Source organism: Phoxinus phoxinus (genome assembly GCF_949152265.1).
Source record: "Phoxinus phoxinus genome assembly, chromosome: 5".
NCBI classification, from domain to species: Eukaryota; Metazoa; Chordata; class Actinopteri; order Cypriniformes; family Leuciscidae; genus Phoxinus; species Phoxinus phoxinus.
The window spans coordinates 14,880,701-14,907,217 of record NC_136880.1 but is presented as its reverse complement, the minus strand read 5'-3'; the positions used below and the strand labels follow the sequence as shown (position 1 = coordinate 14,907,217).

At 40.6% G+C, this 26,517-nt stretch overlaps 3 protein-coding genes and 1 long non-coding RNA gene across 4 annotated transcripts; 2 read left to right on the top strand and 2 right to left on the bottom strand.

The window, feature by feature from the left end:
• The first annotated feature begins 1,186 nt into the window (after window positions 1–1,186).
• Window positions 1,187–3,950, top strand: LOC306999540 (uncharacterized protein). The gene is made up of 4 exons (XM_079614289.1): window positions 1,187–1,522; window positions 2,288–2,371; window positions 2,494–2,651; window positions 3,172–3,950. Exons 2-4 carry the CDS (start codon window positions 2,288–2,290, stop codon window positions 3,482–3,484), a joined length of 555 nt encoding a protein of 184 aa, XP_079470415.1. The 5' UTR covers window positions 1,187–1,522; the 3' UTR covers window positions 3,485–3,950.
• A 7,833-nt stretch (window positions 3,951–11,783) lies between these two features.
• Window positions 11,784–18,614, bottom strand: LOC306999545. The gene is made up of 3 exons (XR_013797875.1): window positions 18,480–18,614; window positions 12,135–12,165; window positions 11,784–11,916 (listed from the first exon to the last, which is right to left on the bottom strand). It is a non-coding gene; the product is annotated as an uncharacterized lncRNA (long non-coding RNA).
• cwc25 (CWC25 spliceosome associated protein homolog) lies at window positions 17,906–26,517 on the top strand. The gene is made up of 9 exons (XM_079614275.1): window positions 17,906–18,224; window positions 18,508–18,680; window positions 18,873–19,109; window positions 21,107–21,176; window positions 21,581–21,720; window positions 21,854–21,923; window positions 23,166–23,371; window positions 23,506–23,670; window positions 23,947–26,517. Exons 1-9 carry the CDS (start codon window positions 18,207–18,209, stop codon window positions 24,059–24,061), a joined length of 1,194 nt encoding a protein of 397 aa, XP_079470401.1. The 5' UTR covers window positions 17,906–18,206; the 3' UTR covers window positions 24,062–26,517.
• On the bottom strand, window positions 25,509–25,960 carry sst2 (somatostatin 2; the record flags this gene model as incomplete). Its single annotated transcript, XM_079614292.1, has 2 exons — window positions 25,509–25,700; window positions 25,823–25,960. 2 exons carry the CDS (start codon window positions 25,958–25,960, stop codon window positions 25,509–25,511), a joined length of 330 nt encoding a protein of 109 aa, XP_079470418.1.

The window sequence follows — 26,517 nt, the reverse complement described above, 5'->3', positions numbered from 1 at the left end:
GTGACACAGAGCTAAGATTGACTAAAGTTAAAACATTTTCCATAGGCCATAATATAATATTTTTGGATACACAGTATCAGATACACAAAGTTATTCAAAACCTAACGCTCTTCTTTCATGAGCTCCTGTACATTTCTGTATAAGATTGAAAGCAATTGGCAGAGAGATGTTGAAAAATTCACGGTAAACACGGAAGCAAGATTGAAACCAAACAATTTATTTTTTTACTGTAAACTTGTGGTTGTGAATACAGTATTACACAGTCTGAAAAACCTATAACTTGACCTTTGGCCTATTTATAGGCAAATTCTAAAGCCATGATTGGTTGGTGTTAAGTAAAGCAATGAGTGTTTGCACATGTGAGGAGTGTGTGTGAGGAACTGATGAATTAGTGTGGCATTTTGAAATCAAGATACTTCCTGTTCGATTTTTGTGTGTTACATAGAGAATTGTGTGTTGTGGTTTTCAAAAAGTGTTTTATGAAATTGAAACCTGAGCCTAAGGCCGAGAATTAGTGTATGGTTTTGTAGATTGGGTGTGTGGTTCTGGTGTTTGATTGTCAGGATTCAGAAATTGTAAGGATTTTGTGTGTACGCAGTTGAAAAAAAACTGTAAATCTTGCTTCCGTAAGATCCATTATGTTCTGTAAAGAGCCTTCACAGTTTCTTTTCCCTGAAACGAACCATGTAATGATGCGGTTCGAGAACATGGACGTATTGTTCCCCCAGTCAGCGGATCTGAGGAGCACTCACTCCCTCTGCTGGTGAAGGGAAGTTGTCCTGGGACGTCTAACGTCTCCACACCAGCTGTTTAGCACCATTTTTTCCAAAGTAACTCTGACGCTCCTTGCAATGCAATATGTTGTTTGTAAGATATACATATGCGACCTAAAAATATCAATTCATGTTATTTCTGTGTTGGCAGGTCAATGCTGATCCATTTAAATTCCTACAGTCTGAGCCTGCCACAACTGCCCCCTAGTTTTTACGACACATACTCAGCGCAATGTAATTCTGCTGCACTAAAGGGCATCAGAGTGCAAATGTCATACGTGTGATTTTATTGGAACCCCCTCCATATACACACATAAATACACAGGGGGGCATTAAAAGGTCAACCTTAGTCAGACGGGCCCTGGCATTGGTAACTGAGTCTAATAAAAGAAATGGGCCCCAGCCGCCCTCTTAACTAACAGTCTGAAGCTTGACAACCAACAGCTCAACACCTAGTTTATAAGAACAAGGTGACAGACGTGCGGTCGAAGGCTCGGTTATGTGCAAAAGAGTGAAAAGACGGCTAGAGTTACTGACACATTTCCATCAAGCACCTTTATAGATATTTGATAACACATGGGACTCTGGTGAAGGGTGATCGTGATGTCATGGAAATGGAGGATGTTGATTGGAGAGACAGGGATCCAGGGGAATCTATAACATAGTTATTAAAGGGATCGAAGCAAGAGGGGGAAAGAAGACTCAATATTGAAACTTCATCTTCTCAGTGAATCCTGGTGTTGAGAAAGGTGAGGAAATGTGGAAGGGATGTATTTGCGATGGATCGGTTTAGGATGAGGAAACGGGCATCTTCACATCATGATTTATGTGATGTCGCCGATTTGGTGCATTTTTACTAGATTTAACTTTGGAAATTGTGTTTTGGCGTCTTGTCTGAAGCTTGGTGTCCACTTACACTAATAGCTGATCTTCTGTATAGTTTAGTGTGATACGTCTTTTTGCCATGCATAATAATTGATTATATATTATAGAGTTTTAGGATGTTTTATCTGTCTAGTTATAACACAAATACTCTTTTGCTTCTTTCTGTTTTGCATGCAGCACATTTGTCCAGTTCAATGAATTGTAATCATTTCTTTGCCCAATATTTTCATTCTTAATCACAGACTTTGTAACTCATTTTATTTAAAAAATTGTAATTAACAGACTGTTCCGGTTCAACTTTTTTTGGGTCGGGCACTTGATTTAGGTGATTAGCACATATAGTCCATATCCAGGATCAGTGAATAATACATTGATGACTGGGATTATTTGCCTGCTATGAGAGTTGGTCCTCACAAGGGGACTCTCTTTGGGGACACGGTGCCCCCGTGGTCAGAAATAGCTACATTATTTCCATCTCTTTGACCTTTTCTAAAGGGACATCAGTGGTGAACATGTGCCACAGTCGGGCAGGACCATTCCAGTGAATCTAAAGTCAAATCCTAATCAAAGATGCCCTATTAGTCTGATTATATTTACTCACAGTTCACAGTCATGTGTACATCTTTCAGATGCAGATTTGGATGTGGCTGATTCTGTCTGGTGTGTTCACGGTCACCTTGTCTTACTGCAGTGGCTTAAGTCTTCAACAGAAGGTAAACGAGACCAGTTGGGAATGATGGTTTCTGCCAGTCCTGATGAACCTTTCAAATGTGTCTCCGGTAGGAATTAATCAAAGTGACGATTTCATTCTTTTGGGTTTTTGTTTTGACCTTAGAATCGAACTAAACTCTTGGCCAGAGAGACTGATGTTACTGATCAAGGTCAGTTTGAGAACGGAACAAAAGTGCAAGGAGTTCACAAGAAGATCCCGGGCTTCAGAACACCCCTTGACCCCCTTTCCAGGAGTTTCATGAAAACAAAGACAGATAAGAGGTACTGAGTGATGTCATGCTTTCCTCTGCAAAAATGAGTATGCAAATACATAGAACACGGAGGTGTTGAAATTAACATGGAGAAAAGATCAACTTCCGGTCAACCAGTCTGAGTTATGATCACACGCTGACTGATCTTACTGTTGTGGATAAAGTGTTTCCTCGCAACTTCAGTCATCTTCCATGAATAGAGTTATCACTATGGGGATTTTAGACTGGACAGCAGAGACAACTGCTTTGGTCTATGAATAAAACAATGGATCAGTTTAATGTGATCTAATTATCACCAGGGGATATTTCATCCACAAATGTATAACAGGGCTCTAGTTCCTTGGAAACAATGGAAACATGTTCTTGTTTCCTGAGCTACAGTACAACAGTTATTACAAATGGGCGTTCATCGGAAGAGTGATCTGAAATAATTATGTCAATTAAGAATGTACAATATGCGATCATATTAGAGTTTTTAATATATTGTTTGGGATTATACAACTTCTCTAATTCCATTTTCTTTCCCCTAGGCGAAGCAAAACTCCTCAAAAATGGCCTGGACAACAAGGTTCTGTGGAGCAGATAGTGTCTGGAGAGAGCAGTACTTTTACAGTTATCAGGCCAGGAGACACAGGCTCTATTGACAAGGCTCAACTTGGAGAAAGCCGTCCAATGCAGCGACCAAGGACCAAACCGACCAGCCCCATTGATGTTTCGACATCTGACAGAAATCCCACTGACCGTGCCAGAATGAGAGGTTCAAATAAAAGAGGCCAGTCAGGAGAATTTGGTCTCCCAATTGATCGCATAGGTCTGGGACGTTTACAACGTGGAAGAGGCTAGAACAATACAATCTCTGTGTTTTCAGGAAGGTTCTATGTGATGTGTTGACTATTTCTAAATTGTCTGAATCTGGATCTGGTCAAAATAACCTGTTATTAGCGTTCGTGAGGAATAGTAAATGCTAAAAAATGAAGGGGAAAAAAACATTTACTTCATGTGCATGTTATTTTTATGTAAAAGATTGTCTCTTTCTTTGGTCAATCATATATCACAACTGTGATATTGTAAAGGAGAAATTGGGGAGGTGACTTACTGTATAACACCAATTAGAAATGAGCTTTAGGGGTGATCAATCTTTGTGGATTTACAGGACAAACAAGTCTGAGGTAAGAAAGTAAAATTTCACATCAGGTGTATTTTTTATCAAATGTTGCGCAGAAACCGTTCTACATTTGATCTTACAATCATTTCTCAAATGTGCATACGTGTGAATCAGAGAATAAATCTTCCAGATGTGAAATCCGTCAAATGTTCTTGAAATTGTATGCAGCTGAATAGTTTTTAACAGTTATAAATATAGGTTGGCGTGGATTTTAGCGTACACACTCTCAAGTTAAAATCTGCACGTTTTATAGGCTAAATGAAACCCCAGATTCTGTTTTCAAAACTGTTTTAATATATTGGATTGATACTGCACAAAATATCAGGGCAGTGTAAACATTTGCCACGTGTCAGGTCTCAGCAAATAATTGCACGATTATATTTTTTATTAATTTTAGGATGCCGCAAAGGTCCTCCCATTAGACATTCACCAAAAATTGCACGTCAGCTTTAGATTATGGTGGCAAAATGTTATTTACAGAACATTGATCTATTAGACCATTTAGCATTATGGCACATTATGACTATCATGGCTATATTTTGTGCGCAAAAAAGTCTAAACATCTCTAAACTGGAGAACAAATACAAATCATTCTGATCAAACATGAATTTATGGTGCTCGGGAGGCTAACAACAAATTCTAAACTAAACCAGCCATTTTTTTTCTTTCTTATGTTTCTAAATGAAACATGTCTGGAAGACAGCTGCAGTGCAACAGTGCTCAATGAAACATCCCCTCCTAACTTTACTTTTATGAGTGTCTGCAGAGCGGGTAGGAGAGGTGGGGGTGTAACTGCTCTTTTTAAAGATGTCTATCAATGTAATCAAAATATCAATGTAATCAAAATACTGTTTTTCTACAGTTTTATGCCGTAAATTAATTTACAGTTGATTACCGTTAAATTCCACTTCACTCTGTTTTTTTTTTTTATTGGACACCCCCACTGCAAAATCTTCAGTTTTAAATGAACACTTGTATGTCCACACTACAGGGTGTTGGAGTAACACTGAAGCAGTGTTGAAGTTAATTATATAATTCAGTGATTAATTAACTGATGATTGAGCATTAGTGATGAACACCTGACAAAGACAGAGGAACAACAAGAAGATAAAAAAGCGAAACACAAGAACTACAACTTACTTCAGCCACAGAAGACATGAAATCTCTGAAGATCTCAGCAGAGAAGGATTAAACAACTCTAAAAAATAGCATTACCAGCTTCACGTATTATTAACCAGATTGACTTAATTAATTTTTTCATACATCTACTGAAATTCCTATTGAGAATTAACAGAGGTTTAGATGTTGTTTTGTTTCATTTGACATTACCATTATGGAGATCAGTGTTTGCTTTAGTTGGGCTCCTGACCCTTGACTTTAACATTAGTTTTTATTTTGCTGCTTTAACTGTGTATTTTTATGACACAGTTGTTGTGGCCGAAGCAAAGCCAACAAAAATTAGATCAGGTGTTGCTGGTTATGTTTTGAATATTATGTCATCACATAATGTTTGTCTCACTGATCTCAATCAATTTCTAATCACTTATCAAAAATGTGTTTTTTTTTAAAACAGCTTAATTTAATATTACTACACTGTGAAACTACTGCAGAAGACCAAGCAGTGCTACGCATTCGGTTGTGAAAGTTTTTTTAAACTCATCATTCATTAAAAAATGTTGAACTATGGTTTCAGTTAGACACACAAATACATCAAGAATCAGCCAATGAATCTCAACAATGGTGACAATCAACAAAAAAGATAACATAAAATCTGAACATCACAGAATACGCTACTTTGTCAATACAAAACCAACAGCAAAAATAAAAGCAAAAAGTACAAATGAAAGAAAATAACCAGACCATTCATCTGCATAATTTATTCATGCTGCAATGCATGGCTAATTTTTTTTGTACTATGGTTGTACCCAACATGCATTGCAGCATAAAACTTAGGATTGTCACCATTGTTGAGATTCATACTCCGATTCTTGATGTCTCTGTGTGTGTCTGGCTGACATGGAAATTCGAAATGTTCTTAGTATAAACTTTATAAAATCCTTCATATTTTCTAAATTGCAAATTTCGGAAAAATCTCATTCTGTAAAATTACAATAACACCAAAATCAAAAATATATAACATCAATAATAACATTAGACAACAAATGAGATAATTGAATTAGGCCACTATATGATTGAGACAATGAACAAAAAGGTATAGTCATCTGATCCTGTATTCTTTCAGCTTTTTTTGCCATAGCAAATGTATTTTCAAGTCACAGCTACCGTAGCCAAAAATAAACTAATGTTTAAAGGTCAATGGTCAAGAGACCAACTAAAGCAAACACTGATCACCATCATGGTAACATCAAATGAAAATAAAATGACATCTAAACCTCTGCCACCTTTCAATAAGTCCTTCTGTAGATGTAAATAAAGTCAGGTTAGTAATAAGTGAATCTGGTACTGCTTTTTGTGGCGTTGTTTAATCCTCCTCTGCTAAGATCTTTTGCTAAGATTTCATTTATTTTATCTTGATTTCATCTTTTTTTCTGTCCCTCTTGTTCCTCTTTCCTTCAGTGATTCTGCTTGTTAACAGCAGGTGTTCCTCAGTGTCTCAATTAACTTCGAAAATTAACTGAATTAACTATGAAATTATTCACTCAGTCAAGTAGACTATATTAGTGAACTATTGTAGGGAATAGTGAATTAGGGTATAGGGTGTGATTTTGTATATTCACACAATATATTCCTGTAGGCTAGTTTCTCGAAAATGACAAATATCACCCAGAATGTATTTTTTACGGTATATTACTGTTTTTTTAATTAAACAGCATGTGACTGTAAAATTTGGCTGTTTTTTTACAGCAATTTTTTACAGTGTACCATCTCATTGAAATATTAATTTGTAATACACTGCTAATCACCAATCCCAGCAGTGATGAAAGTCACATGATCAATCAAAGCTCATGATCACAAGCAGCTCTTCTACAAGAAAATTTATACTAATATATAGAAGCTGCACAGTCTGATTCACACAAACACAAAACACCATCATGGTGACACATGAAATTTTAAAAATGCAATAAACATTAATTTAACAACATTAAATGTAACATAAAACCCAAATGTACATAACTGATTAGAAAAAACTAAGAAAACTATGAAGAAACAGTTATTTCAACAAAAATACATCAAATGTGAAGTGTCACACAGGGAATTGTGGGAATGTCAATTTACGATTTTTCACCGTAAATTATACAATGAGTTGTTCTTTTTCACTTTCAAAAAACTGTAAATTTAGTGGTATTTTACAGTAAAATTACATGAAATGTACCTGTGATGTGTTAGATCTATCACAGTTATTTACCGTATATAGTACGGAAACTTTCTGTTAACCAATTAAAAGTTTTTCACTGTAGCATTTTTACAGTTTTTAACCGTTAAAATCACGATCATTTTTTACAGTGTGCGTTGACATCGGGTCCAGGCGAAGGTCCTTCGTCAGATCTGGATACGGCCTGGATCCAGCAGGCTGCGGGAAAACCTTGGGATAAACAAAGACACTAAAATTAGCGTAGATGCAATTCTTATTAAAACATCAAGAGTACATCATGATTTGAAGTGTTCCCAGTTCCGGCTGACCTAATCTATGCAGCCTAACATTGAGTTATAGAAGTCTATAATGTAGTATGTGAATGCTAGGTCAAAGAGTTGTGTCTTTAATCTAGCTTTGAACTGACAGAGTGTGTCTGCTTCCCGGATAATGGTAGGAAGACTGTTCCAGAGTTTTGGTGCTAAATAGGAAAAGGATCTACCGCCAGCAGTCGATTTTGATATTCTAGGTATTATCAACTGGCCAGGATTTTGAGATCGCAATAGATGTGAAGGACTATAATGCGTTAAGAGCTTGCTCAAGTACTGCGGAGCTAAACCATTTAGTGCTTTGTTAAGTAATCAGCAATATTTTCAAATGTATACGATGTTTAATAGGTAGCCAATGCAGAGTTGACAGAACCAGGCCAATATGATCATACTTCCTGGTTCTGGTAAGAACTCGAGCTGCTGCGTTTTGTTTATTAAGCGTGCAGGGCAACCACCCATGCCTCTAGTGGAATGAGCCTTAACGCCAAAGGGCACTGCAGGTCTTTTGACGCATACGCCGCCACGTCCACTATCCAGATGGATAGACTCTGTTTCGAGGTAGCGAGACCTTTTGCGCGTCCACCGAACGAAACGAAGAGCTGCTCCGAGTGCCTGAAGGCAGCGGAGCGGATGACGTAAACCCTTAACGCTCTAACAGGGCAGATAAGGTTAACATCAAGCTCGCCACCGGATGCCGGTAGAGCCGATAATATTATCACAGTTCATTACATAACTCTTATCACAGTTATGTAATAACCTGTGCTCTGAATGGAGTGCCAAGCACTTTGGGGACATAGCCATATCGAGGTTTGAGGATGACTTTAGAGTCATTAGGTCCAAACTCAAGACATGCAGCGTTAACAAATAACGCATGCAGGTCACCCACACGCTTGACTGACGATAAGGCTATCAGTAGCGTGGTTTTGAGTGAAAGGAATATCAGGTCCACCGTCTGCAAGGGTTCGAAGGGATGTGCTTTCAAGGCCTCTAGGTCTTTAGAAAGATCCCAAATAGGAACCGACGGGGGCCGCGGGGATTCATCCTCCTGGCTCCTCTAAAGAAGCGGATGATGAGCTCGTTCCTTACTATCGCCTGGCCGCGCGTCAACTCTGCAAACGCCACAATGGCCGCAACATAAACTTTGAGCGTGGAAGGGGTCCTGCCCATATCCAGCAGCTCTTGAACGAAACAAAGTACCCCCGAGACACCACACGTTTGTGGGTCTAGGTTTTCGTCGGCGCACCAGCTGACACAGACCATTTGGACGCGTAGAGTCTTCTAGTAGAAGGAGCTCTAGCCTGCGTGATCGTGTTTACAACCCCTTCTGGCAGAGCAACGGGTAACCGTTGATTGTCCATGCATGCATAGACCATCGCTCTGGATGAGGATGCTAATTGAGCTGCCGGCTTGAGACAAGAGATCCCTTCTCGCCGGAATCGGCCATGGGGGTATGCTCGTCAGCCGCATCAGCTCCGGGAACCAAATCTGGTTCTCCCATCACGGGGCTATGAAGAGCACAGAGCTACCGTTTTCCCCGATTCTCCTGATTACCTGTAGTAACAGCAAGATCGGGGGAAATGCGTACAGAGGGCAGCTGGGCCATGCCTGGGCCAGCGCGTCCTCGGTCTTTGAGTAGAACGCTGGGCAGTGAGCGTTGTCTTTTGACGCAAATAGATCGACATGCGCTTTGCCGAAGCGGCGCCACAGCACCTGGACTGTTTGAGGATGCAGGGACAGTCTGGACCATCATTCAGGCGACCAGGCACATACGCGGCTCTCAGCGAGAGCGGGGAGTGCCAAGCCCAAACAAGGAGGTGTTCTGCCAGAGCATTGAGATTCTTGAATTCTTGACACCACTCTGGCGGTTCACGTAGGCCACCATGTTGTCCGTGAGAACCAGTACGTGGTAGCCCCGCAGGTGTGGAAGGAAATGTTTCAGGGCATTCTCGACCGCTATCATCTCTAGACAGTTTATGTGAAGGCCTTTCTCCCGGTCTGACCATTGGCCAAAGACCGGTCTGCCCTCGCAGAGAGCACCCCAGGCTAGGTTGGAGGCATCTGTTGAGATAACCTTCCGGTACGAAATGGTGCCCATTGTCACCCCCGACTGGTACCACTCGGCCGCTGTCCAAGGCTCCAGAGCTGAGACCCAGCTTTGAGTCACCCAAGCTCGGTGCGGTACCCGTGCGTTCAGCCAGCGCTGTAGGAGCTTACGTAGCAAGCCCAGCTGAAGGTGCTCTGAACGCCGCATGTGACTCTGCGGCGTTCGCAGAGTCGACGCGCGGCCAGTCAATAGAAAGGAACGAGCTCATCATCCGCTTCCTTAGAGGAGCCAGGAGGATGAATCCCCCGCGGCCCCCGTCGGTTCCTATTTGGGATCTTTCTAAAGACCTAGAGGCCTTGAAAGCACATCCCTTTGAACCCTTGCAGACGGTGGACCTGAAATTCCTTTCGCTCAAAACCACGCTTCTGATAGCCTTATCGTCAGTCAAGCGTGTGGGTGACCTGCATGCGTTATCTGTTAACGCCGCATGTCTTGAGTTTGGACCTTGTTAAAAAAATGCAACTTGATCCTACAGAATTAGTCAACTACAGGCTGATCTCGTACCTTTTCGGTCAAAGATACTAGAAAAGGCGGTATCTTCACAACTATGTTCCTTTTTAGCAAGAATCTTCGAGGATTTTCAATCAGGATTTAGACCGTACCGAGACAGCTCTCATTAGAGTCACAAATTATTTGCTCTTATCATCCGATCGTGGTTGTATCTCTCTATTAGTGCTACTGGATCTTGGTGCTGCATTTGATACCATCGATCACAACATTATTTTGAATAGACTCGATTATTATGTTGGCATTAGTGTAATTGCACTAGCATGGTTTTAATCATTCTTATCTGACCAGTACTGTCTAACACTTGATGGCTGCTCTGTCAAGTCTTCGTCGTCGGTTAGGAACCTTGGTGTGCTATTTTATAACAACCTTTCTTTTGAAAGTCACGTGTCTAGTATCTGTAAAACCAAATTTTTTCATCTTAAAAATTTATCTAAATTACAATCACTTTCATCTAGAGCTGCTGTAAAGCCAAAACAATCGCTGTTACTTTTAATTTCCTACACTGTAAAGCTGCTTTGATACAATCTATATTGTTAAAAGCGCTATATACTGTAAATTGGTCTCTGGCGGAATTGGTTTCTGAAACTGCAAAATAGCACCAGAACCAGAAAATATGAACATATTACACCAGTCCTCAGCTCTTTACACTGGCTCCCAGTTACATATAGGATTGATTTTAAAGTATTATTACTGGTATATAAATCATTCAATGGCCTAGGACCTCAATACATTGCAGATATGGTCACTGAATATAAACCCAACAGATCACTCGGATCATTAGGATCATACCAGCTAGAAATAAGAGTTCACTTTAAGCACGGTGAGTCTGCTTTTAGCTACTATGCCAGCCGCAGCTGGAACCAGCTTCCAGAAGAGATCAGGTGTTCTCCTACAGTAGCCACATTCAAATCCAGACTCAAAACATCTGTTCAGCTGTGCATTGACTGAAGGAGCACTGTGCCACTGTTCGTCCGACTGTTTGCACTGTATTTTCTTTTCTTTTTTCTTTTAAATTGTTTTAATTATTCTTATTTCTTTTGATTATTTTAATTTCTTCTATGTAAATTACTTTGAATTAACATTGTGTATGAAATGTGCTATATAAATAAACTTGCCTTGCCTGTCAGTTTACAACGCTTTGAATAGGAACAATTTTTTTAATGTAAATGCATTTGTATAACTATGGTATACTGGCAGTGTAGTTTCATAATTAGCGTAGGCTTGACACTTGAGATCAGTAAATGTTTAACTTTTATAGACTCCAATAACACATATTTTTCAAGTTTCCAGACATGATTAAATATAGGCCATTTCTGTGCAAAACCCACATCATAAGATACATTTCAATTGGATTACTATTCACCCACATATTGCTTTCCAATGAATATATTATTTAAAGAAGTACATTTTATTAACACAATTCAAGCACAAAAATGAAATGTGTTTAATATTGTCATACTCCCCGAGAGATGTAACAGCCGCACTTTGTTTGACATTGATTTACACAGTTTAGGAATCCGTAGCAGAATTTGTAGCAGATAAAAAATAAAAATGAAATTGTGTTACAACACTCACTCATGCAGTCGACAAGCGCAACCTGAAAAAAAACTTTTAATTTTAGCAAGCGGTCCACGTTTTATAGTACAAAAACCTGCAGCCTTCCTTGCGTTTAGTCTGTTTCACAGTGAAGACTTCAGCGGGGGGTTCAGCTTCATGCTCCTCTTGTCTTTTCATGGGACCTGCATCTCCGTCGAGAAGAGTTCCTCTGAAAGGCTTGCTATTGTCCTGTTCGGCATCCTTTGTGTTTGACAGCAGTATAAGGAGTCGCGGGATGAAGCCTTCGGATAGTCCTGTCTAATAGGAAACAGGTAAATATCTGCCCGCCTTGAAAAACATGGCATAAACATTTAGCAAAACCTCTATGGGCTAAAACATATTTGGCATGCAGAGAAACAAAATTTAGATTTAGATTACATTGAATTCACCCTGACACTTTCAGCACCGTGGAGAGGGCGCTAAGTTTACAGAAGACTCACTGAAACAGTTTCAACACAGTCTAAACTAAAGCCTACCTGTGTGTCTGCTGAAGTTTCCGTGGCTCTGCTGGAAAACACACGCACGGGTTTGACAGATGCACCTCCGCATGGCAGCAGGAGGGAGAAGAAGAGGAGAACAAGAGCAATGGGAAGCATTCTTCAGTAATGGTGAAGCACAATTTGTTATGTCTCTGTTGCAGTGAGGTTATTTGTTTTGCATTAGCCCTTTTAAATACACTGGGCTCATCTTGTATGCCTTTGTTCTGACGTCATTTGAACTCATTTTCGAAAGGGAGTAATAAAGACTTTCCCAAATCCATCTAAGACCTGAAGAGTGTTTTCAGGACTATACTTTGTTTTTTAGACTATACTTTATCTTTAAAAACAGAAAAGAAGAAGAAAAAAGGCTCATGAAAATGCACCAGTTTTTATCATGTATTTAATTATATTAGCCTACTTGAATAAATGAATTAATGGATGGATGGATGGATGGATGGATGTCCAAGTGGCTAAGTAAATAAGCATGCCTTAAACTAGTCTGATCTAGTCAGTCGGGTAGCAGCTCGCCTCTAACTTTTCTGCTCCAACTCTCCCACCTCATCACTCTCTCACACAAACAACCATGTCATATTTCCATATCTAAAATCAATCTTATTGTCTTCATTCCTGGGCAGACTGTGTTCACTCGTTTGAAATCAATGAGCAGTTGTAATCTAATGTGTCTGTAGGTAATGGAAAAAGTAACTGGGGAAGTTCATAAAATGTGACGTAGGCTACACGTTTACAACATGACGAGAGGACGGGTGAAATGAGTTGATGAAGCTGAAGCTCATAAAGCACTTAACATTCGCTGATGTGGCAGTGACTCCCAATACAGTCTTGAATGTCTCTGTCTAACTGTCTATCTATCTATCTATCTATCTATTCATCTATCTATCTATCTATCTATCTATCTATCTATATCTATCTATCTATCTATCTATCTATCTATCTGTCTGTCTGTCTATCTATCTATCTATCTATCTATCTATCTATCTATCTATCTGTATCTATCATATATATATATATATAACTATCTATCTATCTATCTATCTGTCTGTCTCTCTGTCTCTCTATCTATCTATCTATCTGTCTGTCTGTCTATCCATCCATCCATCCATCCATCCATCCATCCATCCATCCATCCATCCATCCATCCATCCATCCATCCATCCATCCATCCATCCATCCATCCATCCATCTATCTATCTATCTATCTATCTATCTATCTATCTATCTAAATTTTTCAAATTCAAAATTGCTTTATTGGCATGACTGTACACAAAACAATATTGCCAAAGCTTGGAATACATATAATAATTATAAACACATCAAAATAATAAAATATTATAACATGACTTAAATTGAAATGTACAAATTAAATTAATTGTACAAATGAACAGTGTGACCAATTACGTAGTGTGAACATTTCATACCACAGCGTTTTAACATAATATACACACACATAACCATAACCGAACAAAGCTCTGTGCGTGTCATATTGACGCTAAAGGGTGCCATGTGCGTTGGATGTAGACGAAATGTCAAATGTGTCAGTATATGACGCCCTAGGATGAGAATGCGTTGGACATTACTGAGGGTCACTGTGGTGGACAGTAGGGAAACACACTGAGGTCAGACATACACACACACACACACACACACACACACACACACATTCACCTGCTGTCTCTCAGGCTGTGGCACACACACGTATCTGGCAGCCAGTGCTGCGGTGTGTCCCTCTCCTAATATGATCTTTATCTGTTCTACTTCAGTCATGGATGTAAAGTTCTGTATTGTATTAGTGAGTTTGTTAAAGTAGAGGTCTCTGACTGAGCTGTATTTATGACAGTGAAGGAGGAAGTGCGTCTCGGTCTCGATCTCTCCTGTCCTACACTGAACACACAGCAGAGAGCTCTCGGGGTAACCAGCTCTTTCTGTGTCTGCCGGTCTCGATGGCGAGACTGTGTTCACTCAGCCTGTACTTGCTCAGGATCCGTCTCTGCTTTGTGTCTCTCACACTCTGGAGATATTCTTCCAGTTCATGATTTGATTTCAGAGTTTGATAGAATTGTAATTTACTTTGTGTTTTGGTTTCCTGATCCCAATGTTCCAGATATGTATGTTTAGATTGTTTGATAATTTGGCTTATTCTGATGAGTGTGAGAGAAGCAGTGCTGGTCTGAGACTGGTCAGTGTTAGAGTTAGTCGGGTTAGTGAGTCTCAGAACCAGCTGACTGAGGGAACTCTTTTCGGGGTTCATTTCTTGGGTTTGTAGTGCTTTAAAATGTAGCGATTCTGTGGGACTTGATTTTAGATGCATCCAGAATTTGAGGGATCTTTTTTGCATATTAACAATCAATGGGAATCGGCCTAATTCTGCCCTGCATGCATTATTGGGTGTTTTCCTTTGTAATTTTAGTATCATTTTGCATAATTCTGTGTGTAGGGCTTCTGTTGGATGTCTGTCCCATCTAGCTCTGATCACTGAGTGGACCCCAAACCTCACTTCCATACAGCGCAATGTGCTGAATAACACTATCAAAGATTTTACAGATTGGGATCGGTAATTCAATGTTTTGGAATTTTTTCTTAATTGCATATAGAGCTCTTCGAGCTTTATCTCTGAGAGCATTCACTGCCACACTGAAGCTCCCCGATGCAGTGATGACCAGGCCGAGGTAAGTGTACTGCATCGTGTGCTCTAGGCTGGTGCTGCCTAGACTGAACTGGTATCTGTGTTCCTGACATCTGGGCTTCTTCTGGAAGACCATAATGTTGGTCTTTGTGAGGTTGACTGCCAGGGCCCAGTTCTGGCAGTAGTTCTCCAGCAGGTCCAGGTGCTGCTGTAGTCCCTGTGCAGTGGGTGACAGCAGCACCAGGTCATCTGCGTACAGTAACAGCTTAATGCTTCTGTCCTGTAGAGTGAGTCCAGGGCCCGTAGACTGTTCCAACTGCACCGCTAGTTCATTAATGTAGATGTTGAACAGCGTTAGACTCAGGCTACAGCCCTGCCGTTGTCACGATCCACACTCAAGGAGAAGAGGAAAGATCCAATATGCAGTAAGTTATTTATTGAGGGTAATCCGTATCTCGTAAACAGTCCAGGCAAGGGTCAAAATCCAAATGGCAATCCAAACAAGAAACAAAACAGGGACAAACCAGAAAACAGGGACAAACCAGGTGACGAGAAACAGCTAAACACAATGAACACTCAGTGACAGACAGGATCATGGGAAACGTAGTGAGAATGCCTAGACACCGTGAAAACTGAGGACCTCTAGTGTTTAACCCAGGGAAACACAAACCAGACACTGTGACATAACCCTCCTCCTACGGAGCGGCTACCAGACACTCCAAGACATAACAGACAAAACAAGAGTCCAGGCGGAAGGTGAAATGGTAGAGGATCAGGGGGCGGGACGGGGGGCCAGGTCCATGGAGGGGAACAGGAACAAGGGGTGACGACTTAGCCGGCGGCCAGAGCGAAACCGACAGTCCATCGGGCGGCCAGGGCGAAACCGACAGTCCATCGGGCGGCCAGGGCGGAGACGACCCCTCGGGCGGCCAGGGCGGAGACGACCCCTCGGGCGGCCACGGCGGTGAAGACCCCTCAGAGGCCACGGCGGTGAAGACCCCTCGGGGCCACGGCGGTGAAGACCCCTCCGGCGGCCACGGCGGTGAAGACCCCTCGGGCGGCCACGGCGGTGAAGACCCCTCGGGCGGCCACGGCGGTGAAGACCCCTCGGGCGGCCACGGCGGTGAAGACCCCTCGGGCAGCCACGGCGGTGAAGACCCCTCGGGCGGCCACGGCGGAGACGACCAGGGCAAAGACGATCACTCGGGCGGCCACGGCGGAGACGACCACTCAAGCGGCCACGGCAGAGACCTTCCCTCAGGTGGCCAGGGCGGATCCGGCTGTGCAGGCGGCCGGAACGGGGCAGGTCCTTCGGGCGGCCATGGCAGAGACGACCAGGGCGAAGGCGACAACGGCACAGGAACAGAACCCGGCTCAGGAACAGCAACAGACACCGGCTCAGGAACAGCAACAGACACCGGCTCAGGAACTGGAACAGACACCACCGGCTCAGGAACTGGAACAGACACCACCGGCTCAGGAACTGGAACAGACACCACCGGCTCAGGAACTGGAACAGACACCACCGGCTCAGGAACTGGAACAGACACCACCGGCTCAGGCACAGGAACGGTCACCGGCTCAGGCTCAGGAACGGTCACCGGCTCAGGCTCGGCAGGCGTGACGTGAAGCTCAGGCTCGGCAGGCGTGACGTGTAGGGCCAAAATCCAAATGGCAATCCAAACAAGAAACAAAACAGGGACAAACCAGAAAACAGGACTCGGAAGTGGCGTGATACATAACAAGGACTCCGTGACAAACACTGAAACTGACAGGGTATATACACAAGTGCTAAACCAGGTGACGAGAAACAGCTGAACACAATGAACACTCAGTGGCAGACAGGATCATGGGAAACGTATGAGAATGCCTAGACACCGTGAAAACTGAGGACCTCTAGTGTTTAACCCAGGGAAACACAAACCAGAACACTGTGACAGCCGCACTCCTCTTTTCTGGGGGAAGAATTCTGTATGTTTGTTGCCAATTCGTATTGCACATTAAAGTTTTGCAGTCTGAGTCAAACCATTTTTCATCTTTTGGAGTATTTTTAGTGTATTTTTGCCTTTCTTTTTCAATTCACTTTTATGTGCTGCTTTTTTAAATATGTAATTGATTTCATTTGTAGCTGAATTAACACCATCTTTAGTTGTTTCAAATTTCTTATTAATAAATGTATTTATTAGATTTTTTTCAGAACCGAGGGCTTGGACAAATTTGTCTGCGCTGTCTGCAGCCCATCTGTATCTATGCCGGACCTGATGCATGCGGCAGGTTTCCAGTCTGTTTTGTTCTGGTGTGTGATGTGTTTTGATATAGATGTTAGTTTGGTTATGGTCAGAAAGCGGAGTTTGCTGTTTGACAGTGAATGCATTGAAGGAGGATGGGTCCATGTCAGTGATGGCATAGTCAACTACACTAGCTCCAAGACCTGAACAACATGTGAACCTCCCTAAAGAGTCCCCCCTGGTCCTGCCGTACAGTATGTACAGGCCAGAGGCTCGGCAGAGCTGCACCAACTCTCTATCTGTCTGTCTAATAATATATCTATCTATATGTCTGTCTGTCTGTCTGTCTGAGAATATATCTATCTATCTATATATCTATCTATCTATCTATGAATATATATATATATATATATATATATATATATACATATATATATATATATATATATATATATATATATATATATATATATATATATATATATATATCTGTCTGTCTGTCTAAGAATCTCTGTCCATCTGTCTGTCTGTCTGTCTATCTAAGAATATATCTATCTATCTCTCTATCTATCTATCTATCTGTCTGTCTGTCTAAGAATCTCTGTCTGTCTGTCTGTCTGTCTGTCTAAGAATCTGTCTGTCTGTCTGTCTAAAAATATGTTTGTCTGTCTGTCTGTCTGTCTGTCTGTCTAAAAATATGTCTGTCTGTCTAAAAATATGTCTGTCTGTCTGTCTGTCTGTCTAAAAATATGTCTGTCTGTCTGTCTGTCTAAAAATATGTCTGTCTGTCTGTCTGTCTGTCTGTCTGTCTGTCTGTCGGTCTGTCGGTCTGTCGGTCTGTCTGTCTGTCTGTCTGTCTGTCTGTCTGTCAATTAGATGGCCTTTACAAAAAGCATATTGATTCAAGGTTTTGATCGCAGGGGTGCTGTGACCCTGAGCTAGTCCTGAATCTATATAGCAGGATATCCTGATAGGTTTCAGGAGATGTGAGCTGTCTGAGCTGGATTACAAAACTGTGAGCTGTCGCAGACTAAATGTCATGAGGACTTTTATTTTGCAAATGTATGCTTGAACCGGAAGTACGTTCGAGCTTCGTTTCACAACAAAAATGGAAGTGTAGATGTATGCTATCGATATTAGGATTGTGGGTTTAAAATAATCAATTGTAACATATTATAATATCAGTACAGCCTCAACAACATGGGAGGTGGTGACCTTGTAAGTACAATTTGTTTTGTCAGTAGCGCAGTTTATGCTAAATCACTAGAAGCCAGTTGCTAATAATAACGTTAACTTAACAGTTACTCTGCGTGGTTTAGTTTAATTCGGTTTTAGTTTAACGTTAATTCGGCTTGTTTGGATACACCAATTAATTATTTTAACGAAGATGTCTATTTTTTTTAAAAGTCTGTCCATTTAAAAAAAAAAAGTGATTCACCCCACATCTTTTGTCTTTACTTAAATCTGACTTACTCTTGTTTTCTCCGGCGAATCTCACCAGAACTTGAAAAAGAGTTGGCATCCGCAAACTCTGAAGAACATCGAGCGAGTGTGGAAAGCGGAGCAGAAACATGAGGCTGAGAGGAAGAAGATCGAGGAACTGCAAAAGGAGCTTAAAGATGAGCGAGCCCGAGAAGAGATGACCAGATATGCGCAAGAGACAGGCGCTGTAAAGTGTGTAACATTCAGTCAACCCCAGCACCATGCTATTTCATTACAAAAATGTATTATAACACATAATCCCTCGAAAATGATGGGGGTTACATCTCAAGGGGCTATCCTTTCAGTTAATTAAATTCAATCATTTGACATAACAACGACCTCTGGTTTCTGTAGCCTGTAATATCATATTCCTTACTATTGCAGGAAGAAAGATGACCGCCTGGACTGGATGTACCAGGGACCAACGGGACAGATCTCTCGGGATGAATACCTTATGGGTCGCCCCATTGACAAGCAGATCACCCAGCAGTACGAGGAGCCTGAGAGCGGGCCATCGACTGAGACGGGCCTTCTGCCTGGCTCCATATTTAACCCCACAGGTTCTGCCTCTACTAATGATATGGCAGCTAAGATTAGAGAAGACCCTCTTTTTGAGATCCGGTAAGCTTGAATAGTGTATTTTTATTTTTACCCAGAAGGCTTGTAATGATACACAAAAATGTCGGTTTGGTGCGTACCTTGGTTTTGGAGTCACGGTTCGGTATATTTGAGGAACAGCAGGGGCAAAACCTATTTTTATTAAAGGGTTAGTTCAAATTAGCACATGGTTTCAAGCTCAAGCTATACTGGGTTATAAACTATACTATGACTATCTTCTTTCAGCCAAACATAATCGGAGTGGCTCTTCCCAGCATTATAGTGGGAGTGAGTAATACAGTAATAGTTTTTTAAGGTCCAAAAAGCGCATCCATCCATCATGAAAGTAATCCGTACGGCTCCATGGCTATTTTTGAAAGAAAAATATCAATTTTTATAACTTTTTTTTTTTATAATCACTGGCTTCCGATATCGGCCATACGTGAGTCTAGTTCAAGCAGAAGAGTGAGCTCTGACCCGACGTCTGATGTAAGCTTAAGCCCTATTCGGACGGGATTAGTTTAACATGGAGAAGCGGGGTACAGTAATTATTTCCAGAGCTTCTCAGTGATTTTAGTCCCGTCCGAATGTGGCGTACAAATGTCAGTAAAGATTACGGCGACTGTTACCTTCTGTATAAAGGTGCGGAAAAAATGACCTCAGGTAATACTAATCCCGTGCGAATACACCCGCTGTAAATATGTACGTAAATATTCCGTCATTTCCTGTTTAAAAGTAGTTTTCCGTGTTTTTTCAAGTATGGAAGCACTTGAAAAAGCATTCAGTTGCGTTCTAGACAGTGGGACACGTCAGTGGCAAAACTCAAGTGTTTTCCACATCATTCAGATCAGAAAGAAGATCAAAAGCATATGTACGTAAATATATCAGAGGCACAAAACTTATTTTAGCGTTAGGTAAGTGCCTTTTACCAACACAATCCAATCTGAATTGAATTAATACATCATATGACCGGACTTAACTGTTTTATATATATAATTATAGGTTATATGTGGTTGCGCACATTATATCAGGAAGCCAGTGTTTATAGTTATTATAAATATGGATATTTTCTTACAAAAACGCATGGCCTCGTTTCAGAAGGCCTTTATTAACCCACTGGAGCCGTATGGATTACTTTTATGATGGATGCGCTTTCTGGAGCTTCAAAAACATTATAAAGCTGGGAAGAGCCGGGATATGTGTTTACACAACACTGATTGTGTTTGGCTGAAAGAAGAGTCATATACACCTAGGATGGCTTGAGGGTGAGTAAATTATGGGATATTTTTTTATGGGATGAACTATCTTTTAAATTAGTGGTTTAATAATGAACAAACTATGGCCTATGTCTTTGAGAAGAAGAAAAAGCTGTCAATAGCCGCGTTTCCATTACCGTTCAAATTTAGCAAATTGAAATGCGCACAATGGAAACACGTCAATTTCGCAAAAACTCCCATTTATCGCAAAAACTTTTCTACGCTCGCATGAGGTGGTTTTTCGGGCAATTCGAAAAATAAATATTTCGCAAAACGTCAATGGAAACAGTTTTTGCGCATTTACAGTCACCTGACTTAGAATGCGCGGTGTGTTCGGACAGAATACGAGACAGTTGTTTATTAAATTCATAAAAGAAAAAAAGAATTACAGGAATACTGGATTCTAAACCTCACAGAAATGCCACAATCAAGAGCTTGAAGCAGAGATGAGGGAGAAACACCCAGAAACTCCTCATATGAGCCGCTCACAGTTACCTTGCCATTAATGCTTGGATAACACACATACGTCTCCTTCCGTTAATAATAATAATGTCTAGTGCGGTGGCTGTGATGTATAAACCTACCAACGTCCGTTGCCATGTTTTTTTAAATGACTTCTAACTGTTTTTTAAATGGTCCAACTGTTTTAAAGAAAACAAGGGATGAGTTAAAATGATGTGTAGCTTGAGCTTATATTTATCTGGGTCTGGAAATATTCCTTCAAATAAAATGTTTACAATAAATATAATCCATGTTTGTTTTCAGCAAACGGGAGGAGGAGAAGAAGAGAGGAGTTCTTACAAATCCTGTTAAAATGAAAGAAATCCAAAAGATGGTGAGTAGTATATTTTGCATGATGTTAAGTGGTCAGAATTGAAGAGTTAACTCCCCTTTAATTAATGATTTGGAATGTGACATTAACTGGTCACACCTCACTGGTTGCACTGGAAGTTTAATTGACAAGAATAGGAATTTGCCCAATTACATTCCAAGAAATTCATCAGTTAATGGAATTCTGGGAAATTAAGTGTTATTTCACTCTGGTCCATAAGATAAAAGTTAATTTATTAAATATGATGGTTTTCTTTTTAAACTCTCTTTGAAGAGACAAATTCTCTTTGTTGTCTTGAGTCCAAATTCAATATATGAATTAGAATTAATTTAAAAGCCATTTTTGTTGAATTTTGAATGGAGTTTCAACCACTGATCTGTGATTATTTTTGTTTTCTACCCCTATAGTTGCGTCACAATCTTGAGAAGGAGAAAAAGAAGAAACGGAAGAAGGACAAAAAGGAGAAGAGAGAGGAGAAAGAGAGGAGAAAGGAGAAAAAGCACAGAAAAAGGAGTTCAAGCTCTGATGAGGAGGACCGGAAACATAGGTACAAATTACAGTTTTAATCTGCTTGTAAATAGTTTTATTTACTGGCCTGAATCTCTCTTTGTTCTTTGTTTGGGAGTGTACTTAATTTAAATAAGTTCTTTAACAATATGTGTGTCTGTTTGGCCAACCAGGTCAAAAGAGGAACGATCAGATCATGTGACAACCTCGAATGGACATCATAAATCAGGCTATGGGCTTCAAGTAAGTGATTTTCTCCCTGGCTTCTCACTGGCATATTTTTATTATTAACTTTTATTTCATTTTAATATTTAATTCAATTCATTGGCATTCTGCATTGCCATAATAGGTCATGCTGACCTCAGTAATAGACATTTAGAGTAGTTATTAAATCTGCATGAGTTTCAGTTATGATGTTCCTACACCATTGCTTAACATTGATCTGGTCATATTTACAAATATAAATTTTTCTTAGTCACCTTGCAATCAAAATTGTCAAATCTTTTTTTATGGAATATTGCAGTATTTATTAAAATTTGTATAATTTTTACGCGGTTCCTTGAAATCCTTAAGTTTGTGAATCTGAAAAAAAAACATCAAAGGCCCTGGAAAGTTTTTTTTTAAATAAACATGCATAAATACAGGTCCTTGAAAGTGCTTGAATTTATTTTGTGCAAGAAGTTTTCTGGAAACAATTCCATATTATTCCCGCCGGTCCGCTAATGTGTTATTTCGCCAACACTTCATTCTAACCCAAATATGTTCAGTCAATGACTGTATATTGTGTTCAATAAACATAAAACATTTGTGATAATCTGATGGCCAAATATTTTATTTCATTTAATGTAATGTTGAATTGCTTTGCTTGTTAAGATAATGTTAACCCATGAGCCAAGAAAAACTTAAAAGCATATTCATATCTTAAAACTTCTGTTTACATGAGCCTCTTTTCAATTAAATCCATGCAAAAGTTAATATCAGATCATTTTAGAATACAGTATAGGATGTACCGAATATTCTTCAGCTTTATGCAAAACAGAAATACGACAAATAAAATATCAGATCTCTTTTATATGGCCAAAAATAAATGCAAACAAAAAAATGCTTTTGAAAATTGACACATGAAAACTGTAACAATGTATCTTACAAGGTAACACGATGTAACCTTGTTCTTACTTGAATTTGTCCTTGAATTTGAGACTATTGGACCTGGAAAGTCTTTGAAATGTCCTTGAAGTTTGGGAACTTTGTTCCATGTACATCATTATTTATTTATTTTAATTCATGTGTCCTCATAATCTTTAAATAACTTTGTTTACTGGCGCAAGGGACCCACCAATAGCAAACCACAATGGTTGACTGATTCAATCAATTCCCGAAGGACTAAATCAAGTCCCGCTTGTTTTCATGTCGGGAGAAACCGTTTCACTTTCTGCTTCCGCTTCGTGCCAACTTTGAAGTGTACTCCTTTCTTCCCTGTTCCAGTTACCAGAAAACAGATCCCATCACTCTTCAGCGTCTAACCACACAGATCATCATTCAAGAGACCGGAGTCGATCCCCGGTTTCTCACAAAGAAGACCGGGACAACCGTTCCTCTCGAGAGTCAGAGCGAAGACCTAAAACCAAAGCCCCCAGCCCTCCGAGACACCGGGACCGCCATCAGAGACCGCAGTACACCAATCACAGCAAGTATGACACTTCCTTGAGTCGCTGCATCATGTAGTCGATTAAATGATTAAGAATGAATGTTTTGTTTATCTGTGTCGGTAATTCTGTGCGCGAGTCTTATCATTTTAAACCTCTCAATGTGTCCCCTCTCTCAGACGCCTCTCAGCTGAAGAGTTGGAGAAGAAGAGAAGGGAAATGATGGATTTTGCCCGCCAAAGAGATATTGAAAGAGAAAATAATGTGCAGAGATACAAGCGACAAGAGGACCAGGAGAAAGCCAGAGACAGTGCCAAACAGGACCGTCACGCTGGCTTCATACAGTCAGTATTTTTATTACTGAAGACACAATTCTTAACACTGTTGAACCCAGTGGTTTTGTTTGTAGCAAACGGTCTGGACTGAACAAGGTAGCCTGGTTGTAAACTTCTGGATCAGTATGGAAAAGTTGATGGTTTATTATGTTAATTGGCACAGAAGTGGGAATCAGGAATATCTTAAATCTGCTCCAGCATGCATGCATATGGGCAAAGCACTTTCAGCATTAAGAAATTATTAATTTGCTCACTAGTTAATTTGCGTCTGTAATCTGTTTCCAGTGACATGAAGCTAGAGAGCGCTGCCACGTCGTCTCTGGAGGACCGCGTGAAGAGAAACATTCACTCCATTCAGAGGACCCCTGCTGCTCTGGAGAAGAACTTCATGAGAAGATGAGGAGAACATAACTTACCTCTCTGTCTTTTGTATTTTACTGGTTTAAGATCGTTTTAAATTTGTCGTTTTTATAGAAGCTCATGCTTGTAAATAAAATGTAAAGGGCTTTGTACTTAACCAACATTCTCCAGTCATCAGCATCAGTAGGTCACACACACAGAGACACACACTTTAGACAAAACCTGGTTTTAGACCACAGTCATTTATTACGATGGTGTCGGGCCTCCTTTAGTGGCCAATACAGAATCAGTTCATCTAAGGAATGACAGTCCCTAGCAATGGCCAGAGGAATCTTGAGGCTCTCCTGTTGTGTGTTGTAATTAACTTGAAGTCATATACATTTATATATTTGTTATTGTAATTTAGCTCTTTAATTTCATAATTAGTTTCTTTTTTTCTTTCTTTGTTGTTTAGTTGGAGGCTTTAAATAAGCCCTTTTGGGTTTTTTTGTTTTTGTTGCCTCTCCCTGCACAGCATATTGGGTTGTACTTACTTGTTTTTATTGTATATATTTTATATTTGTGCAAATAAACTAATGTAAAAGAAAAAAAGACCGTTCGCTTGCAGAACATTGGCCAAGTCACTACGTGATGCTGGTGGAGGAAAATGTTTCCTGACTCCCTCCGCCCTCAGTGGCTCAATAATATTCAGATCTGGTGACTGTGCCATGGGAGATGTTCACTTTCGTGGTCATCAAACCACTCTTGCTGTGTGTATTATTTTGATACATGGCACAACCTACTGGCATTGACGCACTCTTCTATTACAAGTAGTGGGCCAAGGGAATGCCAGGATATTACAACCCAAACCATCACTGATCAATCCCTGTGATTCGCTTTGGTCATATAACACTCTTGGTGATCTAGGGCTTTTCCACACTGAATTCTCCTGAGAATTACTAGAGAAGCTAGACTCCTGTTCACACACACAAGATTCCCACTGGCACCATTGGACCAAAGGTTTGGGATTTGAAACCCGACCATGAATATTGACTCTGTGGAGCTCAAGGTGCACATTTAATTTGGGCAGCTGTGATTTTTTTAAAATGTTTTATCCAATTTGGGTTAATACCCAGACAGCTTCCTTTTGCATATTCAATTACTCCTGTTGGGTGTGGTATGTCCTTTGTGGTGTGTATGTGTGTATATATAGTTTGAGAACTTAGATTGTCTCTGTAACATCTAATATATATAAACCCAGCAGCAAATAAAATATCACAGACCAGCATTTTTTTTTTATGCTGTATTCAGTTTATTGCAAGCGGTCAATGCTTCAGAGCAGGATAATACTGAGATTAAGGAACACTCTTCACAGATAATGGCTACAATTACTCAGACTCACTCCTGTCAAAGACAGTGAATGTCATGCGACGACGAGTGTGGATTCAGGAAAGAGAATGAGCACGTGACCGGATCGATCCGGTTCGGACCTGTCGGCCTGCCTGTGGTTAGCATGCTGTTCTGGATTTCCAGAAGTAGTTCTTGCAGCCCGGCTTTCGCTCTTTCTCTCCATTGTCTCTCCTCATTAGGTCCAGTCCATTCTGTAGTAATCCCAGAGATGGGCTGTCAGACTGGATGGCTGCTAGGTCTGGGTTACTGAGCAACCACTGGAGCTCTGGAAGGGAGTATCTCTCTGGCATCTGAAGAATTAAAGCATTTGTTATGTTCAGGTTGCAATGCTTTATTATGCCTTAAAACACTATTCCAAGATGGTGTATTACTTAAATGCGTAGAGGTTTTGAGTGTGAGCTTCAAAGCTTACCTCTTCGTCCGCTGAAGTGCCATGAGATGCCTGAAGCGCAGAGTTCAACACCATGTGGGACCGACCGCCTGATATGATGCCCGCTGTCATGGCCAAACAGAGCAGGGAGACAGTGAGGTGAAGCTGGGAGGAGGACATCTCTGCTGTCTTGATGGACGTGGCTTGTTCAAACCTTGGGTCAAGCCTCTCTGTTGCACTGTGCTCCCTTAGTGTGTCCCTTGCCTATCTGGACTGTCTTTTATACTGGTGCCTCCTCACATGCAGAGTCGGAATTAGTTACGCACTGAAAAGTTTTACAATTTAAATATTAACTATTAAACTGGTCCCAGCTGGTGTCTTCGGGTCAGATGTAACTTCAATTACAGGTACGTCTTGTTTTCCATCTTTGTTAGTTTGTGTTTTCCTGCTGTCTAAACAGAGTGCGTCCAACTGAAGCAAGACCCCCAATAAAGCACTTATTGGCCCCCATCACGTCGATCTGTTGCTACAGCGACCTCCCTACCTCAGTTTCTGGGCCATAAATTCTTGACGGCTAACATGGCAAATGGATGTTACTAGGAAACGGGTCAAAAAACAGATTTTAAACAGGTTCTTATTTCCTACATCTGGGGAAAAAAAATTCTAATGAAGCATTTGACCATTTTCTGCTTGTGTTTACAGTATATACTCAGAATAAAAGAAAGAAACGTCCTCAC

Bases quoted from the DNA above. Each gene is read 5' to 3' on its own strand.
- LOC306999540 (XM_079614289.1), top strand. From the start codon at position 2,288: ATGCAGATTTGGATGTGGCTGATTCTGTCTGGTGTGTTCACGGTCACC. The intron at 2,372-2,493 runs GTAAACGAGACC...TTTTGACCTTAG, and splicing joins GCTTAAGTCTTCAACAGAAG to AATCGAACTAAACTCTTGGC. The intron at 2,652-3,171 runs GTACTGAGTGAT...TCTTTCCCCTAG, and splicing joins AAAACAAAGACAGATAAGAG to GCGAAGCAAAACTCCTCAAA.
- cwc25 (XM_079614275.1), top strand. The intron at 18,681-18,872 runs GTGTGTAACATT...TTACTATTGCAG, and splicing joins CAAGAGACAGGCGCTGTAAA to GAAGAAAGATGACCGCCTGG. The intron at 21,721-21,853 runs GTACAAATTACA...TTGGCCAACCAG, and splicing joins GAGGAGGACCGGAAACATAG to GTCAAAAGAGGAACGATCAG.